Source organism: Lactuca sativa, chromosome 3 (genome assembly GCF_002870075.4).
Source record: "Lactuca sativa cultivar Salinas chromosome 3, Lsat_Salinas_v11, whole genome shotgun sequence".
Lineage (NCBI taxonomy): Eukaryota > Viridiplantae > Streptophyta > Magnoliopsida > Asterales > Asteraceae > Lactuca > Lactuca sativa.
Genome location: NC_056625.2, coordinates 249,283,141 through 249,299,214, shown reverse-complemented (window position 1 = coordinate 249,299,214; position 16,074 = coordinate 249,283,141). Strand labels below are relative to the sequence as shown.

General features: G+C 35.7%; 1 protein-coding gene and 1 long non-coding RNA gene across 8 annotated transcripts; one reads left to right on the top strand and one right to left on the bottom strand.

Moving 5' to 3' along the window:
- Window positions 1-3,720: 3,720 nt before the first annotated feature.
- Window positions 3,721-5,690, bottom strand: LOC111888418 (uncharacterized). 2 transcript variants are annotated; one of them, XR_008231102.1, is made up of 5 exons: window positions 5,010-5,690; window positions 4,804-4,883; window positions 4,442-4,672; window positions 4,238-4,368; window positions 3,721-4,083 (listed from the first exon to the last, which is right to left on the bottom strand). It is a non-coding gene; the product is annotated as an uncharacterized LOC111888418 (long non-coding RNA). The 2 variants fall into 2 exon arrangements; XR_002849190.3 differs by having other exon boundaries at window positions 4,238-4,357; window positions 5,010-5,685.
- Window positions 5,691-5,857: 167 nt separating this feature from the next.
- Window positions 5,858-15,369, top strand: LOC111888415 (putative disease resistance protein At3g14460). Of its 6 annotated transcripts, none has more exons than XR_008231101.1 (3): window positions 5,858-9,727; window positions 9,937-9,991; window positions 15,210-15,369. XR_008231101.1 is itself a non-coding variant. In XM_023884591.3 (2 exons), the coding sequence occupies exon 1, from the start codon at window positions 5,952-5,954 to the stop codon at window positions 9,702-9,704; it is 3,753 nt and encodes a 1,250-aa protein (XP_023740359.1). In that variant the 5' UTR covers window positions 5,858-5,951; the 3' UTR covers window positions 9,705-9,727; window positions 9,937-10,226. The 6 variants fall into 6 exon arrangements, 1 of the variants encoding a protein (XP_023740359.1); XR_002849188.3 differs by lacking the exon at window positions 15,210-15,369 and adding an exon at window positions 10,305-10,479; XR_002849189.3 differs by lacking the exon at window positions 15,210-15,369 and adding an exon at window positions 10,261-10,479.
- Window positions 15,370-16,074: the final 705 nt, after the last annotated feature.

Sequence of the window (16,074 nt, the reverse complement as noted above, 5' to 3'; positions counted from 1 at the left end):
TTGTAATGAATTAATGAATATGGGTTGTTTTTGAAAACTTTAAATTGGTTGAAAAATTTTGGACGTTACATTTCCACATGTTTAAACCTACCAAACCTATAATTAAAGAAAATACATCATGTAATTATTATAACTCCACATAATCTCAACCATTTTTGGTTATCCAATTCATCAATTTAACAAAAGTTAAATTATAAATTGGTTTTATTAGAATAACATAATGTCTTTACAAACCCAGAAATAAATAATAAGGCTACACGGAGTGTAGCGAAAAACCGATATGGGAACCGAACCCGCACCTCGGAACACAACACCGAGGGTGCGGGATAGCTTGTGCGGGAACCGGATGGGGGGAAGAGTCCTCACGTTCTCTCTCCTTCATTCATTGGTCCATTTCGATTTTATTTTATTTTTTTCTTACTAGCCATTTCCAACGGTTATAACTTTTAAAAAATTAATTTCTTTACTAATGTCTATTTACTCGAAAATTGCTTTATATATATATATATATATATATATATATATATATATATATATACACACACACACACACACCCATCATTTTACACAACTATAAATACCTATCTATTTTAACCTTCAAACCCACACATTCTTTTATCAAATTCTCTCTATTTTGTTCAAAAAAATGAATCCTAACAATCCAACCCCAAACTCCAATAGAAGAAAAAAAAAACCATTGTTTCGAGTTCAAGCACCCTAATTCGAAGTATATTCGCTATCAGTTCATATCAAGGGGTTTATCATCCCCAACTAGATGCTCCCATCCAATCTCCTCTACAATTCCAATACCAAAATGTTAGGCATTCTACCCCATGCAAGTTCCAAATGTTACTCTAAATATGTTTACGAACTTTGTTGTTTTTCCCGATCAACTTTCTCCAAATCAACCTCAAACCCAAACCTAAACACAACCCCTTCACTCTCAACCACAATACCAAAGCGTCGATGATTTGGAGGACAAGATTGTATGGGAAACTCAACCCACACCACCCCCAACACCACATAGGTAAACAACAGGCACAAGAAGGAAGGCACAAGAAGGCCGGTATCATGGAGTCCACAAGAAGAGCTAGTTTTGACAAAAGCTTGGGTTAACATTTCAGAGTAATCAACGAAGGGAAATGCACAACCTGCATATCATTTTTGGATTCACATTCTTGAGAGATTTCTCAAGGATTTGGGTAAAGAAGATGAAGAGTACCGTATCAAACACCAACTAAATTCAAAGTTTTTAGAAATAACGAAAGTCATCTAAAAAATGAACTGGGTGTACAACAACCTAAAAATCCAAAGGAAAAGCGATCAAGGAGATGAAGAAATTCTTCAAGAGGTTTTACATTTTTTTTGCATGGAAACGAGAAAAACATTCAAGTCGCACGAATGTTGTAAATTATTAATTCTTAGCCCAAGGTGGAAACAATACAAACAAAAGTTTATACAACGAGAAGAAGGCCAATAAAAAAAAGAACAAAAATGGGCTCCAATTGATTCACAACTTTTTCTTATGCTCGCGTCGGGTAGATTTAAGTGAAGATGACGAATTGAAGCTAGAAGAAATTGTCCGACCGATGGGTAGGGACAAAACAAAACGGAAGGGGAAGGAGATTTCTTTCGGTGCATCGGATTTTATCATGGACGCTGATGAAATGCGAAAAATGACGGCGATATTTGATCGATACAATATGAACTTCGTTGAACGTTTGACATTCAACAAAGAAAAAAGAAGCCGGAAAAAAATAGAGGTAAGAAATAGAGGATATAAAGTTCTTGATGGAAAACACTGATCATTTTTAAGGACCGACCCTCAAATTAGTTTTGAAGAAGAAAAAGAAGACCATGAAAAAATATTTCCCGTAGATTGGTTCGTTTTTTTTAAAATGTTGGTTGTTTTTCTTTATTGTTTTTGTAGTTATTTTGATCTTAGTTTTTTATGTAACTTTTATTTTAACTAGGTGAGTGACCTCGCTTTGCGGGGTTAGATGTGAGTTTTTTGTTCAGTCTATCATCATGGACTATTTGTCTATACAAAGTTTTAAAAACTCGAAAGTAGAATTCTTTAAGAGAGAGAAGTGAAAGTAGGATGATATAAAATGCAAATAACTAAACGTACATTGCTAGAATATAGATTATGTTGGGAATATTAGGGTTTGCAGTGGAGATCTGGATACCAGCTTGGATCGTGATATCACTTTCCGAACTGATATTTCTACCTTATGTCTGGGTTATAAGAAATTCAGCCTAGGATAATCCAAGCGGACACTTACGTTTCTAGGCACAGAAAACGTAAGCTAATATGCTAAAGGGTTCTATGAATGTGTGATGAAAAACGAGAGCTAAAGAACGTCCCCTTCTGGAAAGAAAGAGTTGTTTATATACTAAACACGATTAGGGTTTCATTAGGGTTGGGCCGTCATTAGTTGCTTTGGAAGTAAGTAATATTAATCTGGATTAGGGTTACCAAAAATTAACGAGTTTCGTTAGTTTTACCATAATCACCCCCAAGAAATTGAGTTTTCCATTATGCCCCTTGGACCCCGCTAGGGGAGCTGCCCCTAGACCCCGCCAAAGGGGCGCCCCGGACCCCCGACTAGTCGTCGAACCAGCTTCTGACTCGATCTTATACATGCATGCACTCCGCACAACCACATACATATATTAGAGTACAAATCATGAAGCCCCCTAGCTCACATGTTAGTTCCAGTTACTTAAAATGACATGGTGACACTAAAATCACCAACAGATTAAAGTATACAATGGTCATACCTGTTCAACATCTACTCCAATGGTTGATGCACTAATTCTTGGGTCTATGTTTGGTTGCACTAATAAAATATGACATTATAATTTCATAAAAAGTGATACTTCTGTCATATGTATCCAAATACATTTTTGAAAACAAACACGAGCTTAGATGCAAACAAAAATAACTATAATCATCAGCATATTTTTTGTTAAAGTAATATCTATATCAATTGACTATAAAAAATACACTTACAACACTCAATCTCTTGTCTAGAGACTCATTTATAACCAAATTAGTATGTGCATACACCATAGGAGAAGCATAAAATACCATCAACATCCATGGCTCTTGATCATCTAAATTATAACAAACAAAACAAAAAAAATTGAAAATTTTGTTCATAATATTAGCGAAAAACTGAAAACCAAGGCTTACAACTCTTCAAAACATACCAGCATCAACAACAGTGTCATCTTGAGAGGGGAAAAAGAACTCCACCACTTAGGAACATAAATACTTAAGATAGAAAAGGGAAAACTACACAAAAAACCATTACATCATCAACCTTAAACCTTAAAAAAGGTATGGAAAAATTATTTGTATAAAAACCATTGGTATATATTTCTTTTTCGTTTCAACCATTAGTTACCTACAAAACCCAGTTAGCAAATTTGATTTGCTTACATGAACAATTTTTTATGATGTGGCATCTGAAGTCCACATAAGCATGTGTTAGACTTATGGACACTTAAAAACAACTGTTTTTGACACTTTTACACACGAATGTGGCCATTTCACTTGTCATGTCAAATGCCAAATCATTGAAAAATGCCCAACTGAGAAATTGAACATTATACTTCATTTGGGTGTAGGTTGTTTTTGAAGATAAAAATTCATAACATTCAAATCCATGTAAAACATTATTGGTACATTAAAAATTGATTGAAGCCGAACAATGAGAAAGTTGTCAATCATATAGAGAGTATTGAAAGATGAAGACAGTAGAGCCTTCATCCCTGTTCTTCCTTCATGAACACAAACATGTAAAATGAAATAAGAAATGAAAGAACCAAATAAATAAGTTGATAATGGAGAAAAAAAAATTCCCATCACGTTTATACATATTATCTCTTTCAGCCCATTCTTTTGCTCTAAATTGGTCTAAGCATTCATCAAGAGATGCAGCATCTGTCCATCATATTTTCAAAGTCATCCGAAATGTTATTCCATTTTGCACATATCACCTTATATACAAAATTAATTGAATTCTGTAAAACTTTTGGTTAGCGTGAATGTTGAAATTTCTATTTGAGTTCCACCTACAAAATCAAAACAAAAAACCATACTGTCATTTATTTAGTGACAGAAATAGGCATTTTAACTTCATTTTCACCAGAATTATACATCCAAGACAGGAACAAAATTAACTATAATGCTTTCAAAGGAGTTTTAAAAAAGATAGAGAATACCTACCTGATTAGTGAATTAAAATTGTTTTCAAACCCAAAAAAACTTCAAATTTGGTGGCGTTATGTCGTCTTCATAGTTTCACACGTCCTCAAATCTTGTGCTCTTATTAAAAATTGGTCGACTCTGCATTACATCTATACTTTTAGAGATAATCAAGATCATTATATAAAAGATGGAGTTTTTAATTTATTTAACATCCATACTTACCCATTTGTCAACAAAATCTTTAGCAAGCTTTCTATTGGATGTGGTCTCTTCATCGGATTTTGACAAGAACATAATAACTTTTCTAAGCCTACTTTTCTTTAATTGCTCTCTTCTATCATATTGATCTAAATCAATTGAGAACTGGAGGATAAGAACAGCTAATAATTAGTCACCATATGAATCACCATATGGATTTCCAGGACGATGGTAAGAAGGGTGGTCCACAAACACCTAAAAAACACCAAAATAAGTTAGAGTAAGATGATCAGAGTTTACAGAAATGACCGAATCCCTACAATAACAATACACAACTCCTATAACACAAGCATGTGGAGGGAAAACGACTGGAACTGGAAACATACCTCATTCACAATCAACATTTGAAGACGGTTTTCTGCAAATTGAAGGTAGCGATTATCAAGATACAAAGTGTCGATTTTGCCTACAAATTGAAATCAACAGGGCTCAACACAAGTGACTTACGGGTGGAGGAGGAAGGAGTAATCAGTGTGTTGAAAGATTGGATTTTAACTCCATAGAAGTAAATATTAGAAACAAGGTAACTTACCATAAAATTGATAATGAATTTGCTAGGCCAGGGTTAGCAAATCCAGTCGCTTTTGCTGCCGTCAATCCCTGATATCCCTTCCGATTCACTGGATGTAGAAGAAATCGACCTTAAGTTATCGTGGTAGCGTTCGCTGAGAGTGGTAAAGGCGACGATTCACACTTATCTTTCGTGTCTTCCTATACAATGAATCTCATCTGCCGACGGTGGGGGCAACCCACTGACCAGTCAAATATAAAGAGAATTTTTGGGGTTTCTTGAAGATCAATTGGGTTTAGGCGGTGGAAGTCTCATGGAGAGAAGGAAGGAACCGATTGTGAACACAAAACAATGAGAAGCGAAAGATAGTGAAGCTGATTTTCTGAGTTTTGGTGAGGAAACTTGGAAAAAAGTGACGTATGAGGCAAAAAGTGAAAAATCAATTAACAAGAACAGATTTAGTAGTAGTATCAATTTTAATCCACTCGGTTCGTTACTCTGTGAATCCCACACAAGCAGCGGAAATTCTTACTAAACATAATTTCAGAAAAGAAGGCGATGAAGAAGAGAAGGGTGAGCAGAAGAAGATGATGAGGGCCATGGAAAAGTCGAACGAGAGTCGGAGGTGAAGGATGGTTTCGTCGATCCGTCAGTCACTATCTGGACCCACCAGGCCACCATGCATACCAACTCGGACCTCATCGACCCCATGAGGTTTGAATGTTGTTTGATTTTCCTTTTAATAAATTACTTAAAATTCGCAATGTTTTGGTAACTATTTTTCAAACTACAGCACTTGCAACTTTTGGGGCCACAAAATTATGTCCTCATCAATAATTGAAACCTTTCTCTTTCCATGTGCATTCACATCTCTGCTATAAACAATAATTGAAATCATTCTCTCCGTATATCCATTTCTTCCCCACTTCTACTAATATTCTCTACTCTTAGTTATCATAAACAATGGCTGAAATCATTGTTTCGGCTTTCTTCTCGGTGTTCTTTGAAAAGCTGGCCTCTGAAGCCATCAAGAAGATTGCTCGCGCTAAGGGAATTGATTCCCAGCTCAGGAAACTGAAGAGGTCATTAATCCAGATTAGAGCTCTGCTTAATGATGCTTCCCAGAAGGAAATAAGTGATGAAGCTGTTAAAGAGTGGTTGAATGGTCTCCAACATCTGGCTTACGACATAGACGACCTACTTGATGACTTGGCAACAGAAGGTATGCATCGTGAGTTGACCGATGAATTTGGAGCCTCCACCAGCTTGGTAAGAAAGATAATCCCAACTTGTTGCACAGATTTCCCACTAAGTAGTAGGATGAGTAGCAAGTTAGATGCTATTACCACCAAGTTACAAGAACTGGTAGAGGAAAAAGAAAATCTTGGTTTAAGTGTGAAAGATGAAAGCCCAAAACATATGAATAGAAGGTTAGAGACCTCTCTGGTAGATGCATCTAGTATTGTTGGACGCAAAGATGAAAAGGATGCTTTGATCCACAAGCTATATGAACCATGTGATAGAAACTATAGCATCGTGCCCATAGTTGGTATGGGTGGGGTGGGCAAGACCACTCTAGCTAGACTTTTGTATGACGAAATGCAAGGGAAGGCTCACTTCGAACTCAATGCGTGGGTTTGTGTTTCTGATGAATTTGATATCTTCAATATAACCAAAGTTATCTTTCAAGCGATAGGCGGGGGAAACCAAGAATTTAAGGACTTAAATCTTCTTCAAGTAGCTTTAAAAGAGAAGATATCAAAGAAAAGATTTCTTCTTGTTCTTGATGATGTGTGGAGTGAAAGCTATACCGATTGGGAAATTCTAGAACGCCCATTTCTTGCAGGGGCACCTGGAAGTAAGATTATCATCACCACCCGGAAGCTGTCATTGCTAACCCAACTGGGTTACAATCAACCTTACACTCTCTCTGTTTTGTCACATGAGAATGCTGTATCTTTGTTCTGTCAACATGCATTCGGCGAAAATAACTTCGATTCACATCCTTCGCTTAAACCACATGGTGAAGGTATTGTCGAAAAATGTGATGGCCTGCCATTGGCTTTGATAGCACTTGGGAGGTTATTGAGGACAAAATCAGACGAGGAAGAATGGAAGGAGTTGCTTAATAGTGAGATATGGAGGTTGGGAAATAGAGATAAGATTATTCCGGCTCTTAGGCTAAGCTACCATGATCTTCCTGCTAATTTGAAGCTGCTGTTCGCATATTGTTCCTTGTTCCCTAAGGACTACATGTTTGACATGGAGGAGTTGATTCTATTATGGATGGCGGAAGGGTTTTTGCATCAATCAAGTACAGGGAAATCAATGGAACGTATGGGTGTTGAATGTTTTGAAGACTTGTTGTCAAGGTCATTTTTCCAACATGCGCCTAATGATGAATCTTTCTTTGTGATGCATGACCTCATCAATGACTTAGCCATGTCTGTTGCTGGAGAATTTTTTTCAAGGTTAGACATTGAAATGAAGAAGGAAGTTGGGAAGGAAGATTCGCGTAAGTACCGCCACATGTCATTTGTTTGTGAGACATTTATGGTTTACACAAAGTTCAAGGCATTCAAAGGAGCTAATAGTTTGAGAACATTATTAGCTTTATCTGTTGGGATGATAAACAGTTGGCAAACATTCTACTTATCAAATAAGGTTTTAGATAACTTACTTGAGGAGTTACCATTGTTAAGGGTCCTAAGTTTGAGTAATCTTAGCATAAGGGAGGTACCAGAATTCGTTGGCAATTTGAAGCACCTGCGGTATCTTAATTTATCTCAAACCAAAATCACACATTTACCAGATAATATCGGCAACCTTTATAATTTACAGGCATTGATTGTTTCTGGCTGTAGTTATTTAAAAAAGTTGCCCGAGAGCTTCTCAAAGCTTAAAAATTTGCGGCATTTTGACATGAGAGATACTCCACTTTTGAAGAAGATGCCATTAGGGATTGGTGAGTTGAAAAGCCTACGAACTCTCTCTAAGATCATTATTGAAGGAGACAGCGGCTTTTCAATAACTGAGCTTAAAGATCTAAAGGATCTCCAAGGTAAAATTTCCTTTAAGGGGCTTGACAAAGTGCAAAACCCGATGCATGCACAGGAAGTGAACTTATCCCACAGGAGGCTAAGTGAGTTAGGGGTGGAATGGAGTGATGTATTTGATAATTCTCGAATGGAAACAGTTGAACAGGAGGTCCTGAATGTGATGAAGCCTCATAATGATAATCTAAAACGTCTCAAGATTGTGTCATATGGAGGTACAGAGTTTCCGAGTTGGGTTGGGGATCCCTCATTTCATCGGTTGGCTAAAGTGACATTAAATGGTTGTAAGAAGTGTACATCTCTACCGCTACTTGGGCAGCTACTGTTCCTTAAGGAGTTGTATATTGGAGGGATGGATGCCGTAAAAGTTGTGGGCTCGGAGTTGCTTGGGACTACTGGTCTTGGATTCCCTTCACTTGAGATTCTATGTTTTAGAGATATGAAAGGGTGGGAGGTGTGGTCAACCAATAATAATGGGGTACTTGTGGATACAGCATTTCCATGCCTTCAAGACCTTTCTATATGGAATTGTCCTAATTTGGTTAGAGTCTCAATTGAAGCATTACCTTCACTGAGGGTGTTAAGGATAAGTGGGTGCGGTCATGAAGTGTTAGGAAGTCTGGTTCGTGTAGCTTCATCAGTCACCAAGTTGGATATAGATAAAATTTCAGGACTTAATGATCAGGTGTGGGGAGGTGTTATAGAGCATCTTGGGGCTGTTGAAGAACTATGCATCTTAAGGTGTAATGAAATAAGATACTTGTGGGAATCAGAAGCAGAGGCAAGTAAGGTTCTTGTAAACTTAAGTAGGTTGCATGTAGGTTCCTGTTCAAATATGGTAAGTTTAGGAGAAAAAGAGGAGGATAATTGTGGGAGCAACCTAACATCTCTTACAAGCTTGACCTTTATGGATTGTGACAGCTTGGAGCATTGCAGCTGTCCACATAGCCTGAAGTCACTTACCATTTGGAATTGTAATAAATTATTGGAAAAGGAGTTGGTAGGTGCACGAAAGAAGCCTCTGATCAACTCAAACATACTCATGCTTGAATCTGTAGATATAATTGATTGGCCAAATCTGAAATCGATCACTGATTTGAGTTCCTTCAATCACCTCAGGAATCTTCGGATAAAAAATTGTCCAAATATGGAGTCATTTCCTGACCACGAGTTGCCGAAACTCAATGTATTAACACATCTGACGATATTAAATTGTCAAAGTATGGATGCGTCCTTTCCTATTGGGCTTTGGCCTCCAAAATTGTGTTGGCTTGAAATAGGGGGGTTGAAGAAGCCCATTTCAAAGTGGGGCCCACAAAATTTTCCAACCTCACTTGTGAATCTACTATTAGTAGGTGGAGGGTCGGAAGATGTGAGTAATATCAGTCAGTTGTCCCATCTTCTTCCTTCATCTCTTACTTCTCTTTATATAGAAGAATTTGAGAAAGTGGAATCAGTTTCAAAGGGACTCCAACACCTCACCTCTCTCCAGCATCTCTTGATTAGGAACTGCCCAAAGACAAGAGATCTACCAGAAATGTTGCTGCCTTCACTCTTGAGTTTGGAAATAAGGGGATGCCCAAATCTGAAAGAAAGGAGTAGTAAAAGAGGCTCCTACTGGCCCCTCGTTTCACGTATCCCCTGCATCCGCATATACTAAGCAGTTCAGACTTAATTCTAAAGGTATGCTTTTCCCTCTGCTTTTGATCAATTATAAATTATAAATATAATATTTGATTTTGCTTTCTTTCAACCAATAAAATGCCAATATTATATCCAACATAAGCATGTATATAATAAAAGAAATTGTTTCAATGTCAATATATGGTTGTAAACATGGCCAAACAGTTTTATAACTTTATTAACTCATCCTGCTTTCTGAAATTTGGCAGGCCATTTAATTGAGAACTTGGATTCACTTCCCAAACATGATGATACAAATAAAAGGTAGCCCCTCCCTCTGCCTTTGACTTCTTTTGGTTTATATACACATAAACTTAATAATACATTTTGCTTGCACTATAAAAGCAGCCCCTAGAGATTATTTTAGCATAAAAAATAAATCTGTGTCACAATATCAGGAACTTCTTTTGTTAAAAAAATATTATTTAGTTGTGAACATGGAAGGGATATGATTTATTGCAGAATATTATAATTAAATGATTAAAAAGTTACTTTAAAAAAATAGCAGGTTTGAAATTTCATTTGTGAAATAGGAATGATTTGCAATTGCTCTCTGAGGCAAATCTGTCAATTGCAGACAAGTGTGAGAGAAAAGACGTATTCCTGTTGTCTGCATATCTTCTTCACAAGCAGACAAATCAACTTAATTTCAAGGGATGATCCAATGTTTTGGGCGAGTTGTATATGAAATATTAGAAGCTCGTGTATATATATGTTTAATTAAATGGAAAATAATAAACTGTTAGAAATCATGCTACCTTTTTCTTTTTACTTTACAAGTTGATCTAAGAGGGAACTAGCCAAGGATATAATATAACCATGACTAATTTGAAACAAGAAACATGGTGCAGCGATGGATAGTCTATGACGAGAGATTTGGAATTTTGGTCGCATGCAAGGTTGTGTTGTTAATCTAACCAAAGTTTATATTGATGAGCAGCACGTGTCACCCTGGACTTTTAGGCCATAATGTGTCACCAAAGGAACTCTGATTCGTAAATTATATATATATATATATATATATATATATATATATATATATATATATATATATATATATATATATATATATATATATATATATATATATATATATATATATATATATTAATTGTCAAAATGGGTTTGCATGTGAGGAGAAGTGTTACTATTCATTTCAAATGAATTCAGCCATTTGATTTGAGAAAATGATAGGTGTAAGCAAAATTTGTAAGCAAATAGCAGTACTTTTCCTTCCTCTTTTCATTTATTTTTTTCATTTTTCTCCCCTAAGTTTCATTTTATTTTACATTCTTTGCCCAGACTAATTTTGAGCCATCACTAGCGTTTCTTTTACTTCTCTTTTTCTACTTTCACTTTCATTTGTTTTTTTCATTTTCAGCTCCTGAGTTTCATTTGTTTTTACGTTCTTTATCCTAAATTAGTTTTGATCTAACAGTTTTTATCCTTATAAATTTAAAATTAAATCGTTAGTTTTGATCTAACAGTTTTTATCCTTATAAATTTAAAATTAAATCGTTGGCATTTTGTAAGTTATAAATTTGATTCCTTACTATATTTTTAAGTTATCATTTTGGTCCCATACACAATTTGTTTTTGTAGTTTTTGTTTTTTTAAATATTACTTTTTATCATTATAATTTCTTAAATAATTGTCATTTATGTAGTGTACGAATCAAGATATAATGTCAAAATTTATTTTTACCCACATCCTCCATAAATAATTGTTTCGGTCAAAATTGTATTTTGACAAAACTTCAAAAATGGTTCCTGTGGTTTCCGAAAATATCAAGTTTAGTCCCTAAGTTCAAAAAAACCTCACAGATGGTCCCTGTGGTTTCAAAACTTTTAACATTTGGTCCTTCCGGCTAACTCCGTTAGCTTTTGGCTGTTAAGTGGAGGGTATTTACGTCATTTCGCTGCCACAGGGACCATTTATGAAGATTTGTCTTATTTTAAAAAGAAAAACTAATTATTTAATATTAAAGGGACCCACCTCTCTCTTTTCTCTCTTTCTTTCTCTCTCTCTCTCTCTCTCTCTCTCTCTCTCTAATTTCATCTGTATCAAAACACTTATAAGAAATCAATGTGTATAGAGACCAAAAGAACCTACAAAATACAAGTATATTTAGTTTGTAGCACATTCTGAATCATTGTTGTTACCCATAGATCACCATCTCTCATCGGAAATCTCATACTGGGTTCATACTCGAAATAAGTGTGTCTGTATGTGTTCATCCTCTAAACTTATCTTTTGATTCTTCTTTATGGTTATCCAATCAACCACATGAACTCATAACATCTGATACAAGAAACATCAATGATAAATTGTTGGTTGGAGGCTTATTTCTGCAAGATTAACAACCTTGAAGATTGTTTAATTTATTACCCACCCAAAACCCTACGCTTCATCCCCAAATAGTAATCCCTTCGAATTTGATTTGGTCCACAAAGATTATGAAAGATTATGTTGGATTATCTGTATGTAATGCGAGGAAATCGTGGGTTTTATCTCCCTTGCATAGTCATCTTCGTTGTGAAGGGTAGGGAGGAAGAACAGTAATCGGAAATTCTTAGAGCCAGCTATCGCTGGTGGAACATGAAATCTGTGAAAATGAAGAATGTGAATCCCAGATCAATGTTTGGGGTGTCAAATGTTCATCGGAAGTAGTGGAGAAGAAATAGGAAAGAAAACGAAGAAGGTCTACAGAGGATTTCATCTCTGTAAGTGGTTGGGGATGCACCCGTCTTCTTCCTTACGAACATCATCATCTTCTTCCTCTCTTCGTATTCCATCCAACACCACCACCCATCTCTGCCTCCGTCGATAACTGGGTGCTCTAGAACCCTAGATTTGAGCTAATTTGACACAATTTTGTTGAGACCTTACTACTTAAAGTCGATCAGATCTATCACCTTTCTTTCTTTGCTTCCCCTGTCAATTACAAACACAATATGGTCAATACAATCATATTGGGGCATGCTTCTTGCTAACAAACATCAGTGAGGACATAAGTTGAAGAACGAGGATAGGAATGATGGAGATGGTAGTGAAGATTGGTGTCATCGCTAAAAAGATAGTGGCATTGGAGGTGGGTTTCAACAAGAAATGGAGTGGCAGAGCAGGAGGACCACGATGGAGGTGGGGGCTGGAGTTTATTCTGGGTTTTTTCTTTGTATGGTTTTCCCTATTTGTTCTAATCTACAAGAATCAAATGAAAGAGGTAACTAATGAAGATTTTGTATCAGATTCATGGTAAAATTGATTTTGACTTTATAAAATCGAGAGAGAGAGAGAGAGGGAGAGAGAGAGAGAGAGAAAGAGAGAGAGAGGTGGGACCCTTTAATATTAAATAATTAGTTTTTCTTTTTAAAATAAGACAAATCTTCATAAATGGTCCCTGTGGCAGCGAAATGACGTAAATACCCTCCACTTAACGACCAAAAGCTAACGGGTGTGACACAGAAGTATGAGCTCACGGCCATAAAATCATGAGTTTACGACCGTAAACTCATTTAGTAGTGTCATTAGGGTCGTGAACTCCCTTATGGAGTTTTCCTTGAGCCCTACACATAATAGCTTCCCCTACAAACACTTAGATGAAATCCTAGAGGCTAATAACATTTGATAAAGGTGTTTAGCATGTCCTAGGGTGTCTTGACTTGTTTATTAGTTGTTTATAGACTAATTTGTTACATATATGTGATATTATATGTTAACTAGGATCATAGAGTGTGTTCAAGACTTCACTTGACACCTAGCAGTCCTACTTCTTCAGTTCATCTGTATCACCCACAACAGGTGAGTTCATACCCCTTAATCAATGTTTTAAATACTTTATGGGGGGGGGGGGATACAAGTAGAATCATGCTACTTATTATATCAATCACATGTGATTAATAAGCAGCATTCGAATGATTTGGCTACTCATTAGCCGTTTTACCAAGCAGTTTCCTTTAAATGTTTTTCATAAACACTTTAAATGTTTAAAACTCCTTATTAAACTGTACATTTTACTCTGTATGTTTTATTTCAAACTCATTTACAATTGTGTTTCAAACAAATGTTTCTTTATACTTAATCTGTTTTATCAAACCCATGCTTCCAACCCGTTTTATAGATTGACATCAAGTCGATCTTTTCTTAGATAATAATTATGTTCAAAGGTTTTACAAAACTTACTTTATGCTTTTATATTATAAATTGCATGCCTATATATGTATAGTTATATGAGGAATGTTTAAAAGACTTAGGAAGGCTATCCACCCTATTTCCTTTCCGCGCTTGAGACGTAGTCTGGTGGGATATCGGGTACCCGTCCGAAGGTTGTTTAAATATTAGTTATATATCATGTGTACATATATGGTCATAAAGGTCTTTCCAGTTCAGCCAATGCCCTTGGGTAACAAGGGTATACATCCATGTTCATACGTAGCAGTTAAATTACTAGTAAGCTACCATATGGGTAGTTTAGGAAGATACTAGAACTATTTCTAGAACGCGATATCATACAATGAGTCAGTTCATTCATGAGTCAATACTTGATAGATAGAGAGAACATACATTACAGCTAGTATACACAGTACACTATTATACATGCTAGATAGAGAGAGAACATACATTGCAGCTAGCACACGCAGAACATTACAGTACATTACTATACCTGCTAGATAGAGAGAGAACACACGTTACAGCTAGTACACGTAGAACGATTAACAATACATTACATATACATGAATACGTTAACAAAATTGTGATCCACTGTATCGGAGCATGCCTTCAATATCATGGCCCGAGTTGTAGCCAGAGTCTCTTGGAGGGAGAGCGTGAGTTTGCGTATAGATCTATACCGGATTGACTATCCTACACCTTGCTGCTAGCTATAGCCGGACCTGCAGGTCTGCGGGTGCCAAACGTCATACCTTTTTACGACCTACATTTGTCGTGTTACTTAGTCGATAGTATGGTACAATTAATCACATGATACCATAATATAAATCCGGTTTAAGGTAGTTAGTATAGCAGTAGTTCCTATAGTACAACACTACAGTACTACATTAATTTACCCTTTACATATATTTAGTGATCATTTCACTTAAACATTAGATGTACAAACTATATTTTGTTAATGATAGTTACACTTGGGAAAATTACACACTTCTACAAGAAACGAATATTTAGAACAGTTAAGTTTTGGTAGAAGACTACATTTAGAACAGTTAGGTCTTGGTAGAAGACACCCTTATATAATAGTAGGAATCATAGGGATTTCTAGGGTTTTTCAAACGTTTACATTTGTTTTACAAAACATTTTTATACTTACAGTTCATATATATTTTCAATACTTACAATTCATATACATTTTCAATACATACAATTCATATACATACAAATACTTGCATACAAATTAAAACACTAAAATACTTATGATCTCACCAGCTTTAAAGCTGATACTCTCTTTCAAAATAACTTGTATCCTCAGGTCAACCATAGACAGGTACCGATGCAAGGTTCAGATAAGATGGCGCTCGTTCAAGACTCATCTTTCGTTTTGTTTATACTTTAGTGCCTATTATAATTTAACAGAACACTTGTATTAAAATTATATTATTAATGCAATGGATGATGTTGTTGCTTGTTTACTACTTTTCATTGTTGTGATACTGTACATGACGTCCTCCGCCCCAAAACGTTTCCGCCGTTCTTGGTTTTGGGGTGTGACAGATTGGTATCAGAGCATTGTTTATAGTGAAATAAGTATATCAACCCATAAAAGATATACTAACTATAAATACATAGGGATTAAAAATACTATGACCAAGAGTTTATACTTTAAATAATAAAATATTTAATTAAGTATACGTGCTTGCATTCATACTAAAATCAGTGTCACTAGGACAGTACAAAAGAATTACGATTGTTGGGCAACACAGGTGGACTTAGAGACATATAGTCAAAACTCGGAAGATATAGCTTGATCAACTATATTATCCGAAGGTTGACTAGCATGTGCCTAAGTGTAGTTGTATGGTTGCAACAAGTCTAAAATCTTACCAACCCTACCACAATGAGAACAGTAGAACATAACATTAAACTTAAAATACTATAGGAGTATTTGGTGTTACTATAAGTACTTTATACTTGAGAACTAAAATGGGATCTTCATTACTAAGTTGATAGTTGCTAAGTGGATACACTAAGGCTATATGTAATTAGGATGTTATAGACTTAGAATCTATGAAAATTTTACTTTACCCCTATTCTGTGTGAATTTGGAGTTAAGGTCACTTATTCGAAGGCCTATCCTGTTTCGATTACATATAACTAGTATACACTTCACAAATAGC